This window comes from Pristiophorus japonicus, chromosome 10 (genome assembly GCF_044704955.1).
Source record: "Pristiophorus japonicus isolate sPriJap1 chromosome 10, sPriJap1.hap1, whole genome shotgun sequence".
Taxonomy (NCBI): Eukaryota; Metazoa; Chordata; class Chondrichthyes; family Pristiophoridae; genus Pristiophorus; species Pristiophorus japonicus.
Window position 1 is genome coordinate 214,099,692 of NC_091986.1, and position 27,300 is coordinate 214,126,991.

Below are 27,300 nucleotides of genomic sequence, written 5' to 3' on the forward strand. Positions count from 1 at the left end.
AATCACCGTCACATTCACCACCATCGACATCACTACCATCACCACAACTTCTGCTACCACCATCACCTCCCGATCCATTTTACAATATCTGTTAATCTAATGATATCCCAAAGCGCAGACAATGAGAAGCAGTGCGAGAAGGATTACATAGAATCTACAGAACAGGTCATTCGGCCCAACTGGTCTGTACCAGTGTTTATGCTCCACACCAGCCTCCACTCACTCCAATTACCTCATCCCACCCACACCCTTATCCCTCGGTCCCATTCTCCTTCACCCTATCCCTCGATCTCATCGCTCGATCCCATTCTCCTTCATCCTATCCCTCAATCCCATTCTCCTTCACACTATCCCTCAATCCTCCTATCTGATTCCTGTTCCCTTCCCTCTATCCCATTCTCCTTCACCCTATCCCATTCTCCTTCACCCTATCCCTCGATCCCATCGCTCTATCCCATTCTCCTTCACCCTATCCCTCTATCCTCCTATCTGATTCTTGTTCCCTTCCTTCTATCCCATTCTCCTTCACCCTATCCCTTGATCCCATCGCTCTATCCCATTCTCTTTCACCCTATCCCTCTATTCTCCTATCCGATTCTTGTTCTCTTCCCTCTATCCCATTCTTCTTCACCATATCCCTCTATCCTCCTATCCGATTCTTGTTCCCTTCCCTCTATCCCATTCTCCTTCACCCTATCCCTCGATCCTCCTATCCGATTCTTGTTCACTTCCCTTGTTCCCATCCTTCTTCATCCTTTCCCCTGTCTCTCATTTCCCTTCTTCATGCAAGCATCAAGCCTCCCCAGAAATACACCAACACTATCTGATTCAACCACTCCCTGCAAAAGCAAATACCACACTCTCCTATGTAAAGAAGTTCCTTTAAATGCTTTGCTTGATCTATGAGTGACGATCTTATACTTATGCCCCCTTGTTCTGGACTCGCCCACCAACGGAAACAGTATCTCCACATCGGCCCGAGCGAACACCTTCATAATTTTAAAGACCTCTATCAGGTCTCCTCTTAGGCTTCTCTTTTCCAGAGGCAAAGGACTCAGCCAGCTCTCCCGATAGTTGCATCCCCTCAATTCCGGTAAGGTCCTTGTGAATCTTTTCTGCCCATTCTCCCCGGTGCTTCAGTAAGTGTGGTGACCAAAGGCGAAGATCAAAGAAGGGGCGGGCGTTGTTGGCTGGAGAGGAGGATGGTAGCAAGGCGGAGGGAGGAGTGTGGGGAGAATGTTCCAGAATGTGAGTCAGAGAGAGCTGAAGCCTTTGAGGATGAAACGAGAGAGGAGGGAATGTAAAAACAAAGGGCGGACACATTGGGCCAGAGGAGACAGTTCTGGTCACCAGATTACAGGAAGGACATGATTGCACAAGAAAGGGTGCAGAGGAGATTTACAAGGATTCTGCCAGAAGTGGAAAACTTGAGCTAAGTGGAAAGATTGGATAGGCTGGGGTTGTTTTCCTTGGAACAGATGAGGCCGAGGGGAGATTTAATAACCAGGGGCCATAGACTGAAAGCAGTTGGTAGGATTAGAGGGGAGATGAGGAGACATCCCTTCACACAGAGGGTGGTGGGGATCTGGAGCTCACGGCCTGAAAGGGTGGTAGAGGCAGAAACCCATACCCCATTTAAAAAAGGTACCTGGATGTGCACTTGAAGTGCCGTAACCTGCAGGGTTACGGACCAAGAGCTGGAAAGTGGGATTAGGCTGGATAGCTCTTTGTCGGCCGGCACGGACACGATGGGCCGAATGGCCTCCTTCTGTGCCGTAATTTTCTCTGATTCTATGAAACGGCAGTGGTCGGGAGTCCCCCCCAACCTTCGGATCTCTCTTCTTCCACACCACTGCGAAGGCATGCTCTTTGCAGAAAAGTTATTTTACACGTTAAGGTCTTACGTGAAGTTGGAAGGCACATCCGTGAAGATCCTCAGCAGGAACTCCCCCGTGACGCCCGGCTCGAAGGTGGTGGGGACGATGACGTAGCGGCCCTGAGGGAGCTCCTCGCGCAGGAAGATGGTCTTGGAATTGATATAGACAGAACTGGCCACCTTCTGCTGAATGGTGTGCATCCTGTAGTTTCGGTTCAGCTCCACCTGCCAAAGCCAATTCATCTTATCAATGGACAGCGGTCAGACCGCGGTAACAACAGCTCAAAGATATCAGGAGCGTGTCAGCGGTGGCTCAGTGGGTAGTAGCACCATCGCCTCCAAGTCAGAAGGTCGTGGGTTCAAGTCCCATCCCAGGAACCTGAGCCCATAAACCTAACCTGGCACACCAGTGCAAAGAAAGAAAGACTTGGATTTATATTGCGTCTTTCACGACCCAAAGCGCTTTTCAACCAATGGAGTACTTTTTGGAGTGTAGTCACTGTTGTAATGTAGCAAACACGGCAGCCAACTTGGGCACAGCAAGCTCCCACAGAGAGCAATGTGATAATGGCCCAGATAATCTGTTTTTTTTGGGTTATGTTGATTGAGGGATAAATATTAGCTAGGACACCGGGGATAGCTCCCCTGCTCTTCTTCGAAATAGTGCCGTGGGTTCAAGTCCCACTCTAGGGACTTGAGCACAAAAAATAAATCTAGGCTGATACTCCAATGCACTGTCGAAGGTGCTGTCTTTCAGGTGCGATGTTAAACCGAGGCCCCGTCTGCTCTCTCAGGTGGCCATAAATGATCCCATGGCACTGTTTCGAAGAAGAGCAGGGGAGTTATCCCTGGTGTCCTGGCCAATAATTATCCCTCAATCAACATAACAAAAAAAACAAACAGATTATCTGGTCATTATAACATTGCTGTCTGTGGGACCTTGCTGTGCGCAGAATGGCTGTGACCAGGGGTGGCTTAACTGCGGGGTGGATTAACTACGGGGCGGAGGGGGCTGTAGCCCCAGGCCCACCAAATAAATGTAGGAAAAAATATATAAAGGCCTCCTAAATAGGCTGAATAGAGTAGACGAGAAGAGGGGAAAAACAAGGCCCAGAATCAGAATCGTACATGTGATATAATGACCACGAACATAACTATCAGGTCCACTTGGATCCATTTGCCCCAGGCCCATTGGGCCCTTAATTCGGCCCTGCCTGAGGCCTCTAGTAAGGCTCACAGCACAACTCCAGATTGAAGACAGAATATAATTAGCCCCGAGCGACCATCCAGAACTCGCAATCAATCACTGGAGGTGCAAATTGGCAAAGTATCGTTACTCAAGGGCACTGAAAGATCTCGGGTACGAGATGCAAATCCGCCAGTTCATTCACCCACTGCCAGCGTTCCCCAATTGACACCGGTGCCTCCCCACCCGGCCCGCATCTACCTGGGCACCGGGGTCCTCAGTACCAACAGTGCCACGTGGCAACGTTACGTCTTCTTCCAAAAACCCAGTGGAGGCGTTTCACCCCCAGGACTCCTCGCCATCCCAGACAGCGCAACTGCTTGCTCAGGTGTTTGGAGGAGCGGCGAGAGATCGGGGTGGAGGTGCGGCAAATGTTTGTGGCGGAAGTGAGGGTACGGGACCCAGAAGAGCTGAGGACCCAGGGGCAGCACGGGCCAACCCACACTACGATATGTGTGTCCATGCAGCAGATCAGGTCTCCAGTCATCCTGGTTAACCCTTGCCCCTTGATAAAAGCCCGTGTGGTGGCTGGTGTGCAATGGTCACCACACGTTAAAAAAATCCACGCACAGGCATCTTCCACCCCCTCAACTGGAGTTCAGGGCTGGAACATCGGGTCCTTCATTAAAACATCTGTGAACTCATGGGGAAGCAAGTCATCCTCGTTGGAGTGACCACCTGGGATGGTCTTACCCTGTACACCTCGAAGCCCATGGACAGCTTCTCGCCCTTGCCCTGCTTTCGGGTGTAACGGACATCCTTCTGCTGCAGGCATATCAACACTTCATCCATATCCTTCTTGACCTCAAACATGTACTGTGGAGTAAAACCCAAGAGAACAAGCGGTAAACACAAGGTGAATGGCAAAGGACGCTCCACGCTCAGGTGGAGACCTACACTTGCAGACGACAAACTTCTACTTGTACATATTCGGGATGTGGGCCTTCACCAACAAGGCTGGCCTTTTTATTGCCCATCCCTAGTTGTCCGCGAGAAGGTGGTGGTGAGCTGCCTTCTTGTACCGCCACAGTCCGTGCGGTGAAGGAACCCCCATAGTGCTTGTAGCAGTTTGATGCAACTGCATGCGTCAAGGCATCTTAGCAAGGCTTTTGATAAGGTCCCACAAGGCAGACTGGTCACAAAAGTAAGAGCCCATGGGATCCAGGGCAAAGTGGATCCAAAATTGGCTCGGGGACAGGAAGCAAAGGGAAATGGTTGATGGGTGTTTTTGGTGACTGGAAGTGGGATTCCGCTGGGCTCAGTACTCGGTCCCTTGCTTTTTGTGGTATATATCAATGAGTTAGACTTGAATGTAGGGGGTATGATTAAGGAGTTTGCAGATGATACTAAAATCGGCTGTGTGGTTGATAAAGAAGAAGAAAGCTGTAGACAGCACGAAGTTATCAATAAACTGGTCAGGTGGGCAGAACAGTGGCAAATGGAATTCAATACAGAGAAGTGTGAGGTAATGCATTTGGGGAGGGCTAACAAGGAAAGGGAATACACATTAAATGGTAGGACACTGAGAAGTGTAGAGGAACAAAGGGACCTTGGAGTGCAGGTCCACAGATCCCTGAAGGTGGCAGGCCAGGTAGTTAAGGTGGTTCAGAAGGCATTCAGATACTTGCCATTATTAGCTGAGGCATAGCATACAAGAGCAGGGAGGTTATGCTTGAACTGTATACAACACTAGTTAGGCCACAGCTGGAGTACTGCGTGCAGTTCTGGTCAACACATTACAGGAAAGATGTGATTGCACTAGAGAGAGAGGTTACAGAGGAGATTTACGAGGATGTTGCCTGGACTGGAGAATTTTAGCTATGAGGAACGATTGGATAGGCTGGGTTTGTTTTCTTTGGAACAGAGGAGGCTGAGGGATCTTATTGAGGTGTATAAAATTATGAGGGGTCCAGATAGAGTGGATAGGAAGGACCCATTTCCCTTAGCAGAGGGGTCAACAACCAGAGGGCATAGATTTAGAGAAATTGGTAGGAGGTTTAGAGGGGATTTGAGGGGAAAGTCCTTCACCGAGAAGGTGGTGGGGGTCTGGAACTCACTGCCTAAAAGGGTGATAGAGCCTGAAAGCCCGACACGAGAATCCCAAAGCTCTACTTGGAGCTCCGATACGGCAAGCGAGTCCCAAGTGGCAGAGGAAACGCTTCAAGGACACCCTCAATGCCGCCTTGAAAATGTAACATCCCCACCGACACCTGGGAATCCCTGGCCCAAGACTGCTCAAAGTGGAGGAGAAACATCTGGGAGGGCGCTGAGCACCTCGAGTCTCTTTGCTGAGAGTATGCAGAAGCCAAGCGTCGACAGCGGATGGACTGTGCGGCAAACAGACTCCCCACCCACCCTTTCCCTCAACCACCGTCTGCCCCACTGTGACAGAGACTGTAATTCCCATATTGGACTGTTCCTGAGAACTCACTTTTAGAGTGGAAGCAAGTCTTCCTCGACTCAGAGGGGCTGTCTATGATGATGAGAGACAGAAACCCTCACCACATTTAATAAGTACCTGGATGTGCACTTAAAGTGCCGTATTTTACAGGGCTACGGACCGAGAGCTGTAAAGTGGGATTAGGCTGGATAGCTCTTGGTCGGCCGGCGTGGACACGATGGGCCAAAATGGCCTCCTCCGTGCTGTAAATTTCTATGATTCTCTGAATGGCTTGCTGGGCCATTTCAGAGGGGCAGTTAAGATTCAACCACACTGCTGTGGGTCTGGAGTCACATATAGGCCCAGACTGGGTAAGGACGGTAGATTTTCTTCCCTAAAGGACGCGAGTATGACAATCTGTCAACCTCACGATTACTTTTACTGATTCCAGCTTTTTAAATCCAGATATTTTTAAAACTGAATTCAAACCCATCAAGCCTGCAGTGAGATAACCAGCATGTATGTTATGAATCCCCACACTACGAGCATCATAGGACAGTGTAATAAGTGTCTTTGGAGTCTCATTAGTTGTGTACACCTTTCACTTGGGTACGGAATCAGGAAAAATTAAATCAAAATGGACCCGAGGTTCCTTCATGCAAATCTATCTCATCTCTGCGCTCCTCCAATTCTGGCCTCTTACACACCTCCGACTTTCATTGTTCTACCACTGGTGGCTGTACTTCTGCTGTCTAGGTTCTAAGCTCCAGTCATAGAAACATAAAACATAGAAAATAGGTACAGGAGTAGGCCATTCGGCCCTTCGAGCCTGCATCACCATTCAATATGATCATAGTTGATCATGCAACTTCAGTACCCTATTCCTGCTTTCTCTCCATACCCCTTGATCCCTTTAGCCGTAAGGGCCACATCTAACTCCCTTTTAAATATATCTAATGAACTGGCCTCAACAACTCTCTGCGGTAGAGAATTCCACATGCTCACAACTCTCTGGGTGAAGAAGTTTCTCCTCATCTCGGTCCTAAATGGCTTACTCCTTATCCTTAGACTGTATATTGCCTCCCTGGTGCAAGGGTCAAAGATGTCTCGGAGCGGCTGCAGGATTTTTGAAGGGGGGTAGGGTGAACAGCCAGTTGTCGTGGTGCATATAGGTAAAAAACGATATAGGTAAAAAACGATATAGGTAAAAAATGGGATGAGGTCCTACAAGCAGAATTTAGGGAGCTAGGAGTTAAATTAAAAAGTAGGACCTCAAAAAGGTAGTAATCTCAGGATTGCTACTAGTGCCACGTGCTAGTCAGAGTAGGAATCGCAGGATAGCTCAGATGAATACGTGGTTTGAGGAGTGATCCAAATTCCTGGGACATTGGAACCAGTTCTGGGGGAGGTGGGACCAGTACAAAGCAGAAGGTCTGCACCTGGGCAGGACCAGAACCAATGTCCTAGCACTGTTGGGGAGTGGTTTAACTAATATGGCAGGGGGATGTGAACCTATGCAGGGAGACAGAGGGAAGTAAAATGGGGGCAGAAGCAAAAGATAGAAAGAAGAAAAGGTAAAAATGGAGGGCAGAGAAATCCAAGGCAAAAATCAAAAAAGGTCCATATTACAGCAAAACTCCAAAAGGGCAAAGTGTGTTAAAAAGACAAGCCTGAAGGCTTTGTGCCTCAATGCGAGGAGTATTCATAATAAGGTGGACGTATTAACTGCGCAGGCAGCAATTAATGAATATGATATAATTGGCATTAAGGGAGACATGGCTCCAGGGTGACCAAGGCTGGGAACTCAACATCCAGGGGTATTCAACATTCAGGAAGGACAGACAGAAATGAAAAGGAGGTGGGGTGGCGTTGCTGATTAAAGAGGAAATTAACACAATAGTAAGGAAGGACATTAGCTTGGATGATGTGGAATCTGTATGCGTGGAGCTGCGGAATACCAAGGGGCAGAAAAAGCTGGTGGGAGTTGTGTACAGACCACCAAACAACAGTAGTGAGGTTGGGGACAGCATCAAACAAGAAATTAGGGAGGCATGCAATAAAGGTACAACAGTTATTGTGGGCGACTTTAACCTACATATAGATTGGGATAACCAAACTGGTAGCAATGCGGTGGAGGAGGATTTCCTGGAGTGTATTAGGGATGGTTTTCTAGACCAATATTTTGAGGAACCAACTAGAGGGCTGGCCATCCTAGACTAGGTGATGTGTAATGAGAAAGGACTAATTAGCAATCTTGTTGTGCGAGGCCCCTTGGGGAAGAGTGACCATAATATGGTAGAATTCTTTATTAAGATGGAGAGTGACACAGTTAATTCAGAGGCTCGGGTCCTCAACTTAAGTAAAGGTATCTTCGATGCTATGGAATGTGAATTGGCTAGAATAGACTGGCAAATTATACTTAAAGGGTTGACAGTGGATAGGCAATGGCAAACATTTAAGGATCACATGGATGAGCTTCAACAATTGTCTGGAGTAAAAATAAAACGGGGAAGATGGCTCAACCGTGGCTAACAAGGGAAATTAAGGATAGTGTTAAATCCAAGGAAGAGGCATATACATTGGCCAGAAAAAGCAGCAAACCCGAGGACTGGGAGAAATTTAGAATTCAGCAGAGGAGGACAAAGGGTTTAATTAAGAGGGGGAAAATAGAGTATGAGAGGAAGCTTGCCGGGAACATAAAAACTGACTGCAAAAGCTTCTATAGATATGTGAAGAGAAAAAGATTAGTGAAGACAATCATAGGTCCCTTGCAGTCGGAAAAAGATGAATTTATAATGGGGAACAAAGAAATGGCAGACCAGTTGAATAAATACTTTGTTTCTGTCTTCATGAAGGAAGACACAAATAGCCTTCCGGAAGTACTAGGGGACCGAGGGTCTAGTGAGAAGGAGGAACTGAAGGATATCCTTATTATTAGGCAGGAAATTGTGTTAGGGAAATTGATGGGATTGAAAGCCGATAAATCCCCGGGGCCTGATAGTTTGCATCCCAGAGTACTTAAGGAAGTGGCCCTAGAAATAGTGGATGCATTGGTGATCATTTTCCAACAGTCTATCGACTCTGGATCAGTCCCTATGGACTGGAGGGTAGCTAATGTAACACCACTTTTTTAAAAAGGAGGGAGAGAAAACAAGTAATTATAGACTGGTTAGTCTGACATCAGTAGCAGGGAAAATGTTGGAATCAATTATTAAAGATGAAATAGCAGCGCATTTGAAGAGTAGTGACAGGATTGATCCAAGTCAGCATGGATTTATGAAAGGAAAATCCTGCTTGACAAATCTTCTGGAATTTTTTGGGGATGTAACTAGTAGAGTGGACAAGGGAGAACCAGTGGATGTGGTGTATTTGGACTTTCACAAAAGGCTTTTGACAAGGTCCCACACAAGAGACTGGTGTGCAAAGTTAAAGCACATGGTATTGGGGGTAATGTACTGACGTGAATAGAAAAATGGTTCGCAGACAGGAAGCAGAGAGTCGGGGCAAATGGGTCCTTTTTAGAATGGCAAGCAGTGACTAGTGGGGTACCGCAGGGCTCAGTGCTGGGACCCCATTTACAATATATATTAATGATTTAGATGAAGGAATTGAGTGTAATATTTGCAAATTTGCAGATGACACTAAACTGGGTGGCGGTGTGAGCTGTGAGGAGGACGCCAAGAGACTGCAGGGTGACTTGGACAGGTTAGGTGAGTGGGCAAATGCATGGCAAATGCAGTATAATGTGGATAAATGTGAGGTTATCCACTTTGGGGGCAAAACCATGAAGGCAGAATATTATCTGAATGGTGGCAGATTAGGAAAAGGGGAAGTGCAACGAGACCTGGGTATCATCAGTCATTGAAAGTTGGCATGCAGGTGCAGCAGGAAGTGAAGGCGGCAAATGGTATGTTGGCCTTCATAGCTAGGGGATTTGAGTATAAGAGCAGGGAGGTCTTACTGTAGTTGTACAGGGCCTTGATGAGGCCTCACCTGGAATATTGTGTTCAGTTTTGGTCTCCTAATATGAGGAAGGACGTTCTTGCTATTGAGGGAGTGCAGTGAAGGTTCATCAGACTGATTCCAGGGATGGCCGGACTGACATATGAGGAGAGACTGGATCGACTGGGCCTGTATTCACTGGCGTTTAGAAGAATGAGAGGAGATCTCATAGAAACATATAAAATTCTGACAGGACTAGACAGGTTAGATGTGGGTTGAATGTTTCCAATGTTGGGGAAGTCCAGAACCAGGGGACACAGTCTAAGGATAAGGGGTAAGCCATTTAGGACTGAGATAAGGAGAAAAGTCTTCACTCAGAGAGTTGTTAACCTGTGGAATTCCCTACTGCAGAGAGTTGTTGATGCCAGTTCGTTGGATAGATTCGATATGGCCCTTATGGCTAAAGGGATCAAGGGGTATGGAGAGAAAGCTGAAAAGCGGTACTGAGGTGAAGGATCAGCCATGATCTTATTGAATGTGCAGGCTCGAAGGGTCGAATGGCCTACTCCTGTACCTATTTTCAACGTTTCTATGTGACCCCTGGTTCTGGACTTCCCCAACATCGGGGACATTCGTCCTGCATCTAACCTGTCCAATCCCGTCAGAATTTTATATGTTTCTATGAGATCCCCTCTCATTCCTCTAAATCCCAGTGAATATAAGCCTAGACGATCCAGTCTTTCTTCATATATCAGTCCTGCCATCCCGGGAATCAGTCTGATGAACCTTTGCTGCACTCCCTCAATCGCAAGAATGTCCTTTCTCAGATTAGGAGACCAAAACTGAACACAATATTTAAGGTGTGGCCTCACCAAGGCCCTGTACAACTACAGTAAGACCTCCCTGCTCCTATACTCAAATCCCCTAAATCTCTCCACCTCTCTCTCTCCTCCTTCTCCTCCTTCAAAACACTCCTTCAAACCTACTTCTGTCCCAGTATCTCCTTGTGTGTGTAATGTATTTTCTTCACGGGTACATTGCGATTAAGAACTAGATGGTTTATTAGCAAAGGTTTAACAATCACACAACACATTACCAGCTCATCCACCAGGCTTACAGCCACCTGCCTCATCGTGGACACCCTGAACCCAACTGGCTGGGGTTTTATTGAGTCTTGTGAACATCACGTGACTGGCTAAGCCAGGCTTTACAAACCTGTGAGCATCCTCACAGGTACATATATTACAATGTGTCAAATTTTGTTTGATCACGCTCCTGTGAGGCGCCTTGAGATATTTTACTACATTATTAGATGCTATATAAACACAAGTTGTTGCTGTCAATATCTGGATCGGGCTTGGCTGCTCCGCCCCCTCCCCCCCGATAATGAAATAATCTGTCTCCCCCTCACTGTCCAGACCCACAAATGAAGAAGAGTCACTCGGGTGAGGGACCAGTGGGTCATTGGTGACTATGAGACATCACCCCAGTGGTCAACACCTTCAGGAGATGGAGGTGAAAACTGGCGGAAAAAGGAGGGCCAAAAAGCAACAAGAGGTGGCAAGGGGGTAGTCGGGGGTCAACCTTCAGTCCTCCCTTCCTCCCAAAAACCCAAGCTTATCGTAGCCTAGCCATTGCTTCCTGATTCAACTCCCCTTCCCTCCTTACTATTTTCAACTTTCATGGCAATCTGCATCAAAAGAGATATTGGGGCAGAAATCCCGGCCTCCCTGGGTCCGTACGGAGTGTGTACGGACCCGGGAAGACATCGCAAAAGCCGGTTTTCAGCGCAAAATGCGCATGTGCAAACCGGCTTTTCCGATCAGTCAAGCTAGAGCCAGACAGATCTTCCATATCCCCACAGCCAGGACATTCACATGGGCAAGACCGCGGTATCTACCCACATCTTGCCCAGCGGTTGTCCTGAAAACTCTTGCGCCTGCTAAAAGCATAGCCTACTTTTATAGGCGTAAGAGTTTTAAAATACACAAAAACATAAAGAATTACATTTAGAAAAAACACATTTTACTTTTAAAATCCCTCCCCATTACGTTAAATTTATTTTAAAGCATAATTAGAAAAACTTTTTAAAAATGGAATATATATTTTTAATAATACATAAATAACTAATTTAAATGTTAAATATGTAGTGTATTTTTTTTTATTAGAGTTTTGTGCGTTTGGGGGAGGTGGGGGTTCTCATTCATAATAATGGGAATTCCAACTTACGGAGTTCCCATTATTATGAATGGGAATATACTTTACCTGATTGGCTGCCCAGAGCCATGTGACTGCAGCTCCAGCCCTGCGCATGTCCCGACCTGCACGCGCTGCGATGCGCAGTCAGGGGAAGCCTCAGGACCAGGAACTCGCCTGGGCGCAGCAGGAACAGGTAGGTGCGCTTTTGTAAAAAAGTTTTTTATCCAATCGCCCGCGGGAAGCAGCCGACCGGGATTTCTGAGCCATTAACAGAAGTTCTGAGAGTTAGGCAGAGGCCGTCCCTTACTTGCGGATTCTGCAGGAAGGTGTCCCGGTTGTTGATGCACCCTCCGGCGCGGTTTTTCAGCGGGTCCTCGTGTCTGGTCCACGCGCCTTTTATCATGGCCTCCTCCCAGGTCTTGTAAAAGCTGAAGAGGGAGGTGTTGATGACACGGCAGACAACGAGGTCCGTGTAGTGCACACAGAAATCGTCAAACGACATCCTGAAACACAAACAAACACGGCAGTCAGATCGTATGCTATGTCTTCAGAGAAAGTTCACTAGGTTGATTCCGGAGATGAGGAGGTTGACTTATGAGGAAAGGTTAAGGAGGTTGGGCCTCTACTCATTGGAGTTCAGAAGAATGAGAGGTGATCTTATCGAAACGTGTAAGATTATGAGGGGGCTTGACAAGGTGGATGCAGAGAGGATGTTTCCACTGATGGGGGAGACTGGAACTAGAGGGCATAATCTTAGAATAAGGGACCGCCCATTTAAAACTGAGATGAGGAGGAATTTCTTCTCTCAGAGGGTTGTAAATCTGTGGAATTTGCTGCCTCAGAGAGCTGTGGAGGCTGAGACATTGAATATATTTAAGACAGTATCTTAACCGAAAAGGGAATAAGGGAAGTGGACCCGAGTCCATGATCGTATTAAATGGCGGAGCAGGCTTGAGGGGCCGGATGGCCTACTCCTGCTCCTATTTCTTATGTTCTTATGTCTTCCAGATGTTGACAGACCTGCCGAATGTCAGCCTTGACTCAGAGGGCAGCACTCTCACCTCAGACTCAGAAGGTTGTGGGTTCAAGTCCCACTCCAGGAACTTGAGCACATAAATCTAGGCCGACACTCCCAGTGCAGTGCTGAGGGAGTGCTGCACTGTCGGAGGTGCCGTCTTTCGGAGGAGATGTTAAATCGAGTCCCCAGCTGCTCTCTCAGGTGGACTTAACAGATGCCATGCCAATATTTCGAAGAAGAGCAGGGGAGTTCATCCCAGTGTGCTGGCCAATATTTACCCCTCAACCAACATCGTTAAAACAAATGATCTGATCATTATCATTTTGCTGTTTGTGGGAACTTATCTCCTTATGAAATAAGGGATGTAAGAAATAGGAGCAGGAGTAGGCCATAAATTCCCTCGAGCCTGCTCCGCCATTTAATACGATCATGGCTGATCTGATCATGGACTCAGCTCCACTTCCCTGCTCGCTCCCCATAACCCCTTATCGTTTAAGAAACTGTCTATTTCTGTATTAAATTTCCTTAGTTAGCCACGGATAGTTATCCCTTCTCTTACAGTCTTTCCTTCTCATTGGGATATATTTCTGTTGCGAGTTATGAAATATCTCCTTAAATGTCTGCCACTGCTCATCAACCATCCCACACTTTAATCTATTTTCCCAGTCCACTTTAGCCAACTCTGCTTTTATACCTTTGTAGTCTCCTTTATTTAAGCTTAGGACACTGGTTTGAGATCCAACTTTCTCACCCTCCAACTGAATTTGAAATTCAACCATGCTATGATCACTCTTTCCTAGAGGATCCTTTTCAAGGAGATTGTTTATTAATCCTGTCTCATTACACAGTACCAGATCCAAGATAGCCTGCTACCTGGTTGGTTCCACAATGTACTGTTCAAGGAAACTATCCCGGATACACGATGAACTCTTCCTCAAGGCTGCCCTGGCCAATTTGCTTTGCCCAATCAATATGAAGGTTAAAATCGCCCATGATTATTGCCGTTCCTTTATTACAAGCCTCCATTATTTTTTGATTTATACTCTGTTCAACAGTGTAGCTACTGTTAGGGAGCCTATAGACTACGCTCACCAGTGACTTTTTCCCTTTATTATTCTTTATCTCCACCCAAACTGTTTCAACATCTTGATTCTCTAAGCCAATATAGTTTCTCACTAATGCACTGATCCCATCCTTTATTAGCAGAGCTGCCCCACCCACTTTTCCTTTCTGTCTATCCTTCTGAATTATCAAATACCCCAGAATATTTAGTTCCCAATCTATGAGGTAGTGAAAGGCGCTATAGAAATGCAAGATCTTTACTCTTTCTTTTCTTGATGGATGCTGTGCCCATCAACACAAGAGAGCTGTGCCAGCAGGCACCAAATCCGATGCCAACATTAAACATCACCAGCAGGGTCATGGATAGGTGCAGTGTAACCCCAGGTCTAGCAACACTAATCCAACAACTAAACCCCAATCCCAACCGCAGAAGAAAGCTCGGTTCCAAACCTGTTGCAATTTCAATCCCTCGCATCAACGGTCTGTGTGTGACTGTCGATGCAAAGACTTGTGCTGACCTGGAGAGGAAGGCCATAGAGTCCATGGAGGAGGAATTCATTATCGTCCCGTTTGGGGATGGTAACTTTTGAAGGCCGGGAAGCTTAGCACCGGGCGCTAATGTTGCCTCCGCTCTCGAATAATTAGCTTTAGCGCTCCAGGAAGGAAGTGGAACGCTAAATCAAACGCTCCACTTCCTTCGTGGGAGCGCTAAAGGACGCGGGCGGGGCGGGGCACACTGGGCCGTGCATACAAAGATTCCTTCCCTCCCTTAAAGGGAAAGGCCCATCGCTGCAGGCTCTGCAATTTAATACAGACCGACCCTGGACCAGGGAGTGGCGAACCCGCGTGATCAGAGATCCGGGCTGAGCGATCGTGGGCAGGATCACACGGCATCAACAAAGATAAGTTTTTGTTTTACTTACCTCGGCCACCCCGCATTTAACTGTCGCCCCGGTAACGGCCGTCCATCCGATCCGTGCCCCGGTCGCTGTTTGCGCCCGGCGTTGTGGCAGGGGGGTGAAAGCGAATTTCGGGCCCGGGGCACTGATCGGGCGATGCGCGCATGGCGATGGCGTCACGAGCTCCGGGCGCAGGAGATCGGGGTGCAACGCAGTAGCGCCGCCGCTAAACCCCCGTCCAATATGGCAGGCGTCGATGTCAGTACCGCGCCCAGGCGCAAAGACATTGCCGTCCGTTAGCGTCCCCAGGGGTGGCAAATACACCCAATTTCTAGCCCACATCTCTCTGTTCCTTATCCCTCACACCAAGGGAGCAACTTTTTGCTCCTCAAATTCTCTTCCTTTATTCTTCTCCACTGAAGGAGGCAACGAGGTGTGATATCTTCTTTGCATCATAAACACACAGACTACAAGATGGCTCTACCGAAAACCTTGTCAGGTGACCTGGTCACATGACCGTTTTATTGTTATACACCAGCAGTTGCATTACCAAGTAGTCCACTGGGTGGAGCAGAGGAGACCAATGAGCAACCCTGGGGACCTTCCCGTTTTCTGCAACAGGAGCTTTGGAAACCATGCACGCCTATCGACCCCTGGCAGGGGATCCAACCCAAAGCCAACAAAAGATCCACTTGGAAGACTCACCAGAACTCCCCGTCATCGCGCACGGTGACACCCATCGACTCGCGCTCCCCCTTGCTGACCTTCTGCCATTCCTGAGAGCTGCAAAGAGAAACAGAGTTATTCCAGTCTCACTCGACGTAGTTGGCGAGAGCACACCTGGAGTACTGTGTGCAGTTTTGGTCTCCTTATTTAAGGGGGGACATACTTGCATTGGAGGCAGTTCAGAGAAGGTTCACGCGGTTGATTGCTGAGATGAAGGGGTTGTCTTATGAAGAAAGGTTGAGCAGGTTGGGCCTTTACTCATTGGAGTTTAGAAGAATGAGAAGTGATCTTAATGAAATGTACAAGATTCTGAGGGGGCTTGACAGGGTAGATGCAGAGAGGGTGTTTCCTTTCGTGGGGAAGTCTAGAACTAGGGGGCATAGTTTCAGAATAAAGGGTTGCCCGGTTAAAACGGAAATGAGGAGGAATTTCTTCTCTCAGAGGGTCGTGAATCTTTGGAATTCTCTGCCCCAGAGAGCTGGGGAGGCTGGGTCATTGAATATATTTAAGACGGCGACAGACAGATTTTTGAACGATAAGGGAGTAAAGGGTTACAGGGAGCAGGAAGGGAAGTGGAGCTGAGTCCATGATCAGATCAGCCATGATCTTATTAAATGGCGGAGCAGGCTCGAGGGGCCAAATGGCCGACTCCTGCTCCTATTTCTTATGTTATGTATTAAAACAGGGTAAACCGAGGAAGATCTAGCTGAGGTCTTCTAAATTATGAAAGCTTTGGAGGAGTTTCAAATTCCAGGGTGCAATAAAAATTAAAAAAAATTAGAATCAAGAAGAAAATGTTTTCACCCCAAGATTAATAAATCATGAAATAAGTTGCCAGAAGAGAGCGCAGAAGTGGACCTTACATAGTATGTACAGCATAGAAACAGGCCATTCGGCCCAATGGGTCTGTGCCGATGTTTAATTTTATTCGTTCATGTAGATGTGGGCATTGTTGGCACGGTCAGTATTTATTGGCCGTCCCTAATTGCCCGAGAAGGTGGTGGTGAGCCGCCTTCTTGAACTGCTGCAGTCCGTGTGGTGAAGGTCTTTTTCCGTAGTGCTATGGTACAACTGCATGGCTTGGTAGGCCATTTCATGAAGCCCCACACGAGCCTCCCCCCACTCCTCTTCATCTAACCTTCTATTCCTTTCTCTCTCCCGTGCCTTAAGCGCATCTATGCTACTCGTCTGAACTGTACCTTGTTGTAGCCAATTTCGCATTCTGACCTCTCTCTGGGTAAAGAAGTTTCTCCTGAATTCCCTCTTGTATTTATTATGGCCCCCAGTTTTGGTCTTTCTCCACAAGTGGAAATATCTTCTCTACATCTCCCCAATCAAACCCTTATACAATCTTGAGGGGGTCGTTGCCCAGGAGCAGCGCAGCATTTAACAACAGTGGGGTCGGGGCCCAGGGAAGGCACAACAGAACTTGGTCTCCAGTCGTCTTGATCTATCCTCGCCACTAGACCAAGGCCTAGCTCTGTCAAGCCCGTGTGGTGGCTGGTGTGCAACGGCCACCACACGTTAAAAAAACCCACGCACAGGCATCTTCCACCCTTTAAGATGTAACCCATTGTAACACCTGTGAGCGCATCTATTTTTGCTGTGAAGAGCATCATCCTCGTCTCAAGGGACTGCCTAGTAGTACAATCTTAAAGGCCTTTTATCAGGTCACCCCCCTTTTCAAGAGAATGATAAATGGATTTGGGCAGTTAGTTAAGCTTCCAGAGACAGAAATAGGTTCCATGACATGGCGAAGGAGAGCTACGATAAAGATGGTTATTTCGGACCTAATGGGCTATTTTTGTCTCAAAAAGATTCTTGTATTCCAAAAATTGGCTCATATCAGGGTATAGTTCCTTGAACCCAGCCAGAGATAGACAGCTACTTAACTGATAAGGGATTAAGGGCTTATGGGGAGCGAGCAGGGAAGTGGACCATGATCGGATCAGCCATGATCGTATTGAATGGCGGAGCAGGCTCGAGGGGCCGAATGGCCTACTCCTGCTCCTATTTCTTATGTTCTTAATTCTCTCTGGTACCTCACCCAAGTTGGTAATCTTCATGTGTGAACCTCAATAGTAAGCTGTGGCAGGCTTATTAGAGCAAGCTGGGGCCATAAATATAAGATAGGCACTAATAAGTCTAATGTGGAATTCAGGAGGAACTTCCTTACCCAGAGAGTAATTAGAATGTGAAACTCACTACCACGTGGAGTGGTTGAGGTGTAAACTTCAGTTACGTGGATAGACTGGAGAAGCTGGGGTTGTTCTCCTTAGAGCAGAGAAGGTTGAGAAAAGATTTGATCGAGACGTTCAAAATCATGAGGGTCTGGACAGAGTAGATAGAGAGAGACTGTTCCCATTGGCGGAATGGACGCGAACCAGAGGACACAGATTTAAGTCGATTGGCAGAAGAACCAAAGGCGACATGAGGAAAAACTTTTTTTACACAGCGAGTGGTTAGGATCTGGAATGCGCTGCCTGAGGGTGGTGGAGGCAGACTCAATCGTGGCTTTCAAAAAGGGGAATTGGATAAGTACCTGAAGGAAAAATATTTGCAGGGCTACAGGGAAAGGACGGGGGAGTGGGACGAGCTGAGGTGTTCCTGCAGAGAGCCGGCACGGACTCGACGGGCCGAATGGCCTCCTTCCATGCTGTGTACATTCCATGACTCCATAAAAACATAGACACCTTTAAGGGAAGCCAGGAAAATACATGAGGGAGGAAAGGTATAGAAGGATATGGTGATGGGGTGAGATGAAGAGGGTTGGGAGGAGGCTCGTGTGGAGCATAAACACCGGCACGGACCTGTTGGGCCCAGTGGCCTATTCCTCTGCTGTTAATTTTTATGAGACATTACAGCCAAGAGCACCTCACCCAATGGTCACACACCATGCATTACTGAAGGCCGCACGACAGGCCTCCACGTGCAAAGCCGCCTTTCGACGGGCTCGGAAAGGCATAGAAAGTGGCCTTACTTATCACTCCACGGGCCGTTCCATTCCTTTTGGCCCCAGGGGTTCCTCATCCTGATCATGAAGAGCTTTTCCGCTTTGAAGAAGGCAAAGAGACCGTGCCCAAGGCGCACTTTGCGGACGTCGGTCACGGCATAGGCGTGACCTTTCACCAGCCCGCTGCTCAGGCGCGTTTCCATCTCGGCCGCGGACGCGATCTAAGGGAAACAAAATAAAAAAAGCAACCCCTCTGTAAAGCTGAAACTGCACAAACAAAACAGCCAACATCAAAGACAACGCATTAACTCAAGGCACCAGGTGGCACTGAGTGTCGCTCGCCAGAGCCAGAGCATCCCAACTTCAATCCTTGGGCAGAGTCAAGTGCTCGAGCAATAGTGAGGGCGCAACGGCTGGTTATTGACCCCTCTGCTAAGGGAAATAGGTCCTTCCTATCCACTCTATCTAGGCCCCTCATAATTTAATCAGACTGGTCAGAAGACCAGACAGATCAACCTGGGTTCCCCACTCCAGATTCTTAGAATCATAGAAATTTACAGCATGGAAGGAGGCCATTTCGGCCCATCGTGTCCGTACCGGCCGACTAAGAGCTATCCAGCCTAATCCCACTTTCCAGCTCTTGGTCTGTAGCTCTTAGGTTACAGCACTTCAAGTGCACATCCAAGTATTTTTTTTTTAAAGTGATGAGGGTTTCTGCCTCTACTACCCTTTCAGGCAGTGAGTTCCAGACCCCCACCACTCTCTGGGTGAATCAAAGTTCTCCTTAACTCCCCTCTAATCCTTCTACCAATTACTTTAAATCTTTGCCCGCTGTTTATTGACCCCTCTGCTAAGAGAAATAGGTCCTTCCTATCCACTCTATCTAGGCCCCTCATAATTTTATACACCTCAATCAAATGTCCCCTCAGCCTCCTCTGTTCCAAAGAAAACAAACCCAGCCTAGCCAATCTTTCCTCATAGCTAAAATTTTCCAGTCCTGGCAACATCCTCGTAAATCTCCTCTGCACCCTTTCTCGTACAATCACATCTATCCTGTATTTGTGGTGACCAGAACTGCACGCAGTACTCCAGCTGTGGCCTAACTAGTGTTAGCTAACACCTGAGAGCCCTGGTCCAAGACCGCCCTAAGTGGAGGAAGAGCATCCGGGAGGATGCTGAGCACCTCGAGTCTCGTCGCCGAGAGCATGCAGAAAACAAGCGCAGGCAGCGGAAGGAGCGTGCGGCAAACCAGACTCCCCACCCACCCTTTCCTTCAACCACTGTCTGTCCCACCTGTGACAGAGACTGTAATTCCCGTATTGGACTGTTCAATCACTTTGAGTGTGGAAGCAAGTCTTCCTCGATTTCGAGGGACTACCTATGATGACATTGTCTGAGGATAAGGGGTAGGCCATTTAGGACTGAGATGAGGAGAAACTTCTTCACTCAGAGAGTCGTTAACCTGTGGAATTCCCTGCCGCAGAGAGTTGCTAATGCCAGTTCATTGGATATATTCAAGAGGGAATTAGATATGGCCCTTACGGCTAAAGAGATCAAAGGGTATGGAGAGAAAGAAGGAAAGGGGTACTGAGGGAATGATCAGCCATGATCTTATTGAATGGCAGTGCAGGCTCGAAGGGCCGAATGGCCTACTGCTGCACCTATTTTTTATGTTTCTATGAACTAGTGTTGTACACAGTTCTAGCACAACCTCCCTGCTCTTATATTCTATGCCTTGGCTAATAAAGGAAAGAATTCCGTATGCCTTTTTAAACTACCTTATCGACCTGTCCTGCTAACTTTATGGATTTGTGGACATACACTCCAAGATCCCTCTGTTCCTCCACACTTCTCATGATCCTCCCATTTATTGTCTACTCTATCTAATGAGATAAAAGTACACAATAAATGGCACAGCACCTCCCTTTTCTTTGGCCCATGGCCAGGGTAGGCTTTGTCCGATAACCCAATAGCACCCCAATACCCACCATCCAGGCTCACCATGAAGAACGGCACTGGTTGGGTGCAGGACCACATCTTGTGCCCTTGGAGGACTCCAGCAGGAGTCTCACCTTCATGAGAAAGGGGAGAGGGGGAGGAACTGAGCGAGAAGCAGGGGACAACATACATACTAGGTTCCAGCACTGACTGAGGTGATCCAAAACTTGGCAACCCTACCTTGCACCAAGTCCCGCTCACCCATCACCCACTGTGCTCGCTGACCTACATTGGCTTCCAGTTAAGCAACGCCTCAATTTCAAAATTCTCATCCTTATTTGCAAATCCCTCCTCGGCCTTGCCCCTCCCTATCTCTAATCTCCTCAAGCCCCACAACCGCCCATTCTCCTCCCCCCCACCCCGAAGTATCTGTATTCCTATAATTCTGCCCCCTGATTATAATCGCTACACCACTGGTGGCCGTGCTTTCTATTGCCTTGACCCCAAGTTCTGGAACTCCCTGCCTAAACCTCTCCGCCTCTCTTTCCTCCTTCAAGATGCTCCTTAAAACCTACCTCTTTGACCAAGCTTTTGGTCATCTGCCCAATTTCTATTTTGCTGCTCGTTCTCAAATAGTTCTCTCATAATTCCCCCGTGAAGCGCCTCGGGACGTTTCACTGCTTTAAAAGGTGCTATATAAATGCAAGTTGTTGTTGTTGACTGCACTTCGAAAGTACTTCATTGATTGTAAAGTACTTTGGAATGTCCCGAGGTCATAAAAGGCACTGCATAAATAGAAGCCTTTCGCGGTTTGACGTCTCATCCGAAAAACGGCACCTCCGACAGTTCAGCACTCCCTCAGCACTGCACTGAGAGTGTCAATCTGGATTTGTGTGGTCAAGTTTGTGGAGTGGGGACTTGAACCCACAACCTTCGGACTCAGAGTGCTGCCCACTGAGCCATGCCCGGCATAATCGGGACTGGACTGTAATTGCAAGTGCAGACCCATTATTATTAACTCTCCAGTCAACAGCAATGGGTGGTGGAGGAAAGAGAAAGCACTGAAGTGGGACTTTGGAGCTCTGTTATAATTAAAGGGTTAAGAATCAATCTCGGAACTAAAAAAGGGGCTTTTGTCGTGGTGAACTTTACAAGCTGTGTAACCTGAGGACAATTACAGGAGGCCAAACTGTTGAACCACAGGAGGCCCAGAGTGGCAGCTAAACAGGGCAAGGGGTCAGAAGTGACATGTTGGAGAAACTCCATCTGGTATGAGACATAGGCCAATGATTGTGTGACGCAAAAGGGAATTAATCAATCAGCAACTGTGCATGCGGGCTTTGGGCCAATTTAACGACATGGGTAGGGTAGGGGGGTTGCCGTGCATGAGGCCGACATGCATCATTAAGTGATTAAAAGGTTGCTTGGAACATTGTATCATAGGAGAGGCCTGGCTACAGACAAATGAGCAGGCAGGCTCCTCACCGGTGCGAGTAAAGACTACTTGAATCATTGCAAGAGAATTTGAGTACGGGAGCAAGGATGTCTTACTATAGTTACACAGGGCCTTGGTGAGACCACACCTGGAGTATTGTGTGCAATTTTGGTCTCCTTACCTAAGAAAGGATATACTTGTCATAGAGGGAGTTCAGCGAAGATTCACCAGACTGATTCCTGGCATGGCAGGACTGTTGTATGAGGAGAGATTGGGTCGACTAGACCTGTATTCACTGGAGTTTAGAAGAATGAGAGGGGATCTCACTGAAACGTATAAAATTCTGACGGGGTTGGACAGACTGGATGCGGGGAGGATGTTTCCCCCGGGGCTGGGAAGTCTAGAACAAGGGGTCACAGTATCAGGATACGGGGTAGGAAATTTAGGACCGAGATGAGGAGAAATGTTTTCACTCAGAGGGTGGTGAACCTGTGGAATTCTCTACCACAGAAGGCTGTGGAGGCCAAGTCACTGAATATATTTAAGAAGGAGATAGATAGATTTCTAGACACAAAAGGCATCAAGGGGTATGGGGAGAAAGCGAGAATATGGTGTTGAGATAGAGGATCAGCCATGATCATATTGAATGGCGGTGCAGGCTCGAAGGGCCGAATGGCCTACTCCTGCTCCTATTTTCTATGTTTCTATGAATCTTCGAACCCAGGCATGGTTTTGATGTGTTTATTTGAAATACCCAACGAGAGCAGAATCAATACTCACCCTGATCGAGCAGCTGATCAGACCTTCGCGGTTGTACACCTTCAGGAGCTTGTCGAACAGCTGGAGCCGCAGGTCCTCCACAGTGGCGAAGTTCCCCTGGACCAGATCGACCGGCTCCGATACGCCGCCCGTAAAATCCACCAGCGCATCCGCAGTGTTGCCTCCATCCAGAGACTCGTAGCAGCCCGCCAGTCTGAGGGTGGGGGGAGGGGGGGGGAGGAGGGAAAGGGCCAGAACGGTCAACAACAACGACAATTTACATTTATATAGCGCCTTTAACCTGGCCAAAACATCCCAAGGTGCGTTATATAACAGACTTGCATTTATATAGCGCCATTCATGACCACCGGATGTCCCAAAGCGCTTTACAGCCAGTGAAGCACTTTTGGAGTGCAGTCACTGTTGTAATGTAGGGAAACGCGGCAGCCAACTTGCGCACAGCAAGCTTCCACGGACCGCAATGTGATAATGACCAGATAATCTGTTTTTGTTGTTGTGTTGATTGAGGGAGAAATATTGGCAACGACACCGGGGATAACTTGCTGCTCTTCTTCAAAATAGTGCCGTGGGATCTTTTACGGCTGCCTGAGAGAGCAGACGGGGCCTCTGTTTAATGTCTCATCCGAAAGATGACACCTCCGACAGTGCAGTGCTCCCTCAGCGCTGTGCTTGAGTGTCAGCCTGGATTTATGTGCTCAAGTTCCTGGAGTGGGACTTGAACCCGCAGAGGTAAGTGTGCTGCCCACTGAGCCACAGCTGAAACACACAAAGATCATGCAAAAAATGTGATACCGTGTCACATAAGCAGAGACAAGAACAGGTGAGGAGTGGGTTTTAAGGAGCATCTTAACAAGAGGGTAGAGAGCGGATTCTACAGATTAGGGGCTTTGGCAGCTGAATGATGGAGCGATGGAAATTGGGGGATGTGCAAGAGGCTAGAACTGGAGGAGTTCAGAGATCCTGGAGGGATGTACGGGTTGGAGGATGTTTCAGAGATAGGGAGGGAAGAGGCCATTGAGGAATTGGAAAAACAAGGGATTTGAGAATTTTAAAAATCGAGGCGTTGCCGGACCGGGAGCCAGTGTAGGTCAGCGAGCACAGGGGGTGATGGGTGAGCGCGACTTGGTGCGAGTTAGGACGCGGGCAGTAGAGTTTCTGGACGCCAGGCATTTTGTTTTGCAGAGTTATCAAAATTCCTTAAAATAAAACAACCAGTTGGGTCCCAATTAGCACTCTCTGTATATTCCTTCTATCCCATTTCCACCCCATTCCAATTTTGTCCCTTCCTCTCCCCTACTGCAGGCATCCGCTCAAAATGCACTCTGGTTCCACAGACAATAGCAGCTGATCCACGGCCTTGTGTGTGTGCCAACCTAGAGGCAGGCACTTCAACTACAGGGGCATCACAAGCAAGCCCAATCCGCTCATCCATACATGCACAGTCCCCACCATAGTTGCGGAGTAACAGTCAGGAGTGAACTCCAGCCCGTGCCCAAGGCTGAAGTCAATTGTAGCCCTTCATACAGCCACACCAGCCAATTTTTTGAATGAATTCTACGGAATGTCAGCATTGCTGGCAAGACCGGCAACTTTTGGCCCATCCCGGTACAACTATTATTGAAATGGAGAAAGACTGCAAAGTGCTGCAGTACAGCAGGACCTGGGGGTACTTGTGCATGAAACACAAAAGGTTAGTATGCAGGTACAGCAAGTGATCAGGAAGGCCAATGGAATCTTGGCCTTAATTGCAAAAGGGATGGAGTATAAAAGCAGGGAAGTCTTGCTACAGCTATATAAGGTATTGGTGAGGCCACACTTGGAATACTGCGTGCAGTTTTGGTTTCCATATTTACAAAAGGATATACTTGCTTTGGAGGCTGTTCACTAGGTTGATTCTGGAGGTGAGGGGGTTGACTTATGAGAAAAGGTTGAGTAGATTGGGCCTCTACACATTGGAGTTCAGAAGAATGAGAGGTGATCTTATCGAAACGTATAAGATTGAGGGGGCTTGACAAGGTGGATGCAGAGAGGATGTTTCCACTGATAGGGGAGACTAGAACTAGAGGGCATAATCTTAGAATAAGGGACCACGCATTTAAAACTGAGATGAGGAGAAATTTCTTCTCTCAGAGGGTTCTAAATCTGTGGAATTCGATGCCTCAGAGAGTTGTGGAAGAAGGTCATTGAATATATTTAAGACAGAAATAGGCAGTTTCTTAAACGATAAGGGTATAAGGGGTTATGGGGAACGGGCAGGGAAGTGGACCCGAGTCCATGATCGGATCGGCCATGATCGTATTGAATGGCGGAGCAGACTCGAGGGGCCGTATGGCCTACTCCTGCTCCTATTTCTTACGTTCCTATGTTCTATTAACTAGCTGGCTTGTGCGGACACTTCAGGAGGCATTTAAGAAGTCAACCACGTTGGTGTTGGAACTGGAGTCACATAAAAGGCCAGACCGGGTACATAGAATGTACAGCACAAAATCAGGCCATTCAGCCTGACTGAACTAGGTCAGTGTTTATAAGAACGTAAGAAATAGGAGCAGGAGTCGGCCATTCGGCCCCTCGAGCCTGCTCCGCCATTCAATAAGATCATGGCTGATCTGATCATGGACTCAGTTCCACTTCCCTGCCCGCTCCCCATAACCCTTTATTCCCTTATCGCTCAAACATCTGTCTATCTCCACCTTAAATATATTCAATGACCCAGCCTCCACAGCTCTCTGAGGCAGAGAATTCCACAGATTTACAAGCCTCAGAGAAGAAATTCCTCCTCATTCCAGTTTTAAATGGGCAGCCCCTTATCCTAAGACTATGTCCCCTAGTTTTAGTTTCCCCTGTGAGTGGAAATATCCTCACTGCATCCACCTTGTCGAGCCCCCTCATTATCTTATAAGTTTCAATAAGATCACCTCTCATTCTTCTGAACTCCAATGTGTGTAGGCCCAACCTACTCAACCTTTCCTCATAAGTCAACCCCCCTCATCTCCAGAATCAACCTCGTGAACCTTCTCTGAACAGCCTCCAATGCAAGTATATCCTTCCTTAAATACGGAGACCAAAACTACTCCACACAAGCCTCCTCTCACTCCTACATCATCTAATCTCGACAGAGGACCCTTTTATTCCTTTCCCCCCTCGTGTACTTTGAGCTGCCTTCATCTGCCACCCTGGCAATCGCACGATACGATAATGGAACTGTTGACCAATCACAGCAACCAATCTTTATCAATGAGTCTACAACTGACCTAAACACGAGGTGGAGGAAAGCCCCTATTGGTGGAGCGCTTTGGGAACCACAGGTCCAGTCACCTGTTCCCCCCTCCCCCCCCAAGCTCACGACACACGTCTCACATTGCTCACACACTGTATCGCAGAAATATTATTTTCTGAAAGGAATCTGATCTATTTTGCATCTGAATGAATCAACACGAACGGGCTTCCACCGTCTCCCTCGGGAGCCCGTCCCATAGACTGACCACTCGGTCACTGAGAAACTGAGATACTATTTGTATATTAAAAAAAGTTCAGAATTTTTTTTTGTCTAAAACATTTAATTAAATTCAATTTCAATAAATTTTAAATATGTGAAGTGTTTTTCTTATTTATTTGAAGTGTTTTTGGGGGGTACCCCCATCGATAGGAATGGCAATATTCAGAGATCGCCATTACTGCGAATAGGGAGACGCTATTTTCATCGATTGGCCCGGCCCGCATGATCCCAGGATGCACAGACGCTCCTGGAATACGTGGGCCCCCTATGCTGGACTGCGTTTGGAGGCCTCGGACCCCAAGTATACGTTCCTCCGGGACCACCAGGTACATCCGCCCGCGGGAAGCCTCCGACCCCAATTTCTGGGCCACTATTTCCGCAGATTAGGTTTTGAATTTCCCCCTCCTTCGAGCGCAGGCTGTGTCGTCTGGTTCTACTGTTCTGGACACGGTAAAACAGCTTCTCATGGTCTACATTATCCAGAATCCAAAAAACAGCAACCACATCACCTCTCGACCTGCTCTTTCCCAGTGAGAACCTGGCCAGTTGCCATAATCCCTCCTCATAATCCAATCCCTCGATCATTCTGCTCGCTTCTAGTGTCAGCTGTGGCTCAGTGGGTAGCACTCTCGCCTCTGAGTCGGAAGGTTGTGGGTTCAAGCCCCACTCCTGGAACTTGAGCACAAAAATATCCAGGCTGACGTTGCAGTGCAGTGTTGAGGGAGTGCTGCACTGTCAGAGGTGCTGCCTTTCGGATGAGACATTAAACTGAAGCCCCGTCTGCTCTCTCAGGTAGACACAAAAGATCCCATGGCGCTATTTCGAAGAAGAGCTGTGGAGTTATTCCTGGTGTCCTGTGGCCAATATTTATCCCTCAGCCAACATAACAAAAATAACAGTAATTCAAAAAAAGGAAAATACTGCAGATGTTGGAAGCTGAAATAAAAGCTGGAAATCTCGGAGTCAGGCAACAGCTGTGGAGAGAAACAGAGTTAATGTTTCAGGTCAATGATCTGATAAAGGGCCATCAACCCGAGGTGCAACGAGACCTGGGTGTCATGGTACATCAGTCATTGAAGGTTGGCATGCAGGTACAGCAGGCGGTTAAGAAAGCAAATAGCATGTTGGCCTTCATAGCGAGGGGATTTGAGTACAGGGGCAGGGAGGTGTTGCTACAGTTGTACAGGGTCTTGGTGAGGCCACACTTGGAGTATTGTGTACAGTTTTGGTCTCCTAACTTGAGGAAGAACATTCTTGCTATTGAGGGAGTGCAGCGAAGGTTCACCAGACTGATTCCCGGGATGGCGGGACTGACATATCAAGAAAGACTGGATCAACTGGGCTTGTATT

General features: G+C 47.8%; 1 protein-coding gene across 1 annotated transcript in view; it reads right to left on the reverse strand.

Moving 5' to 3' along the window:
- Positions 1–27,300, reverse strand: part of capn5a (calpain 5a) — a 129,757-nt gene that overhangs the window by 14,259 nt on the left and 88,198 nt on the right. The window contains exons 5-10 of the mRNA XM_070892553.1: positions 22,455–22,647; positions 18,329–18,522; positions 15,328–15,405; positions 11,951–12,146; positions 3,816–3,938; positions 1,905–2,101 (exon numbers count right to left, since the gene is read on the reverse strand). Coding sequence (XP_070748654.1) covers positions 1,905–2,101; positions 3,816–3,938; positions 11,951–12,146; positions 15,328–15,405; positions 18,329–18,522; positions 22,455–22,647 — 981 coding nt within the window. The remainder of the gene's footprint in view (positions 1–1,904; positions 2,102–3,815; positions 3,939–11,950; positions 12,147–15,327; positions 15,406–18,328; positions 18,523–22,454; positions 22,648–27,300) is intronic.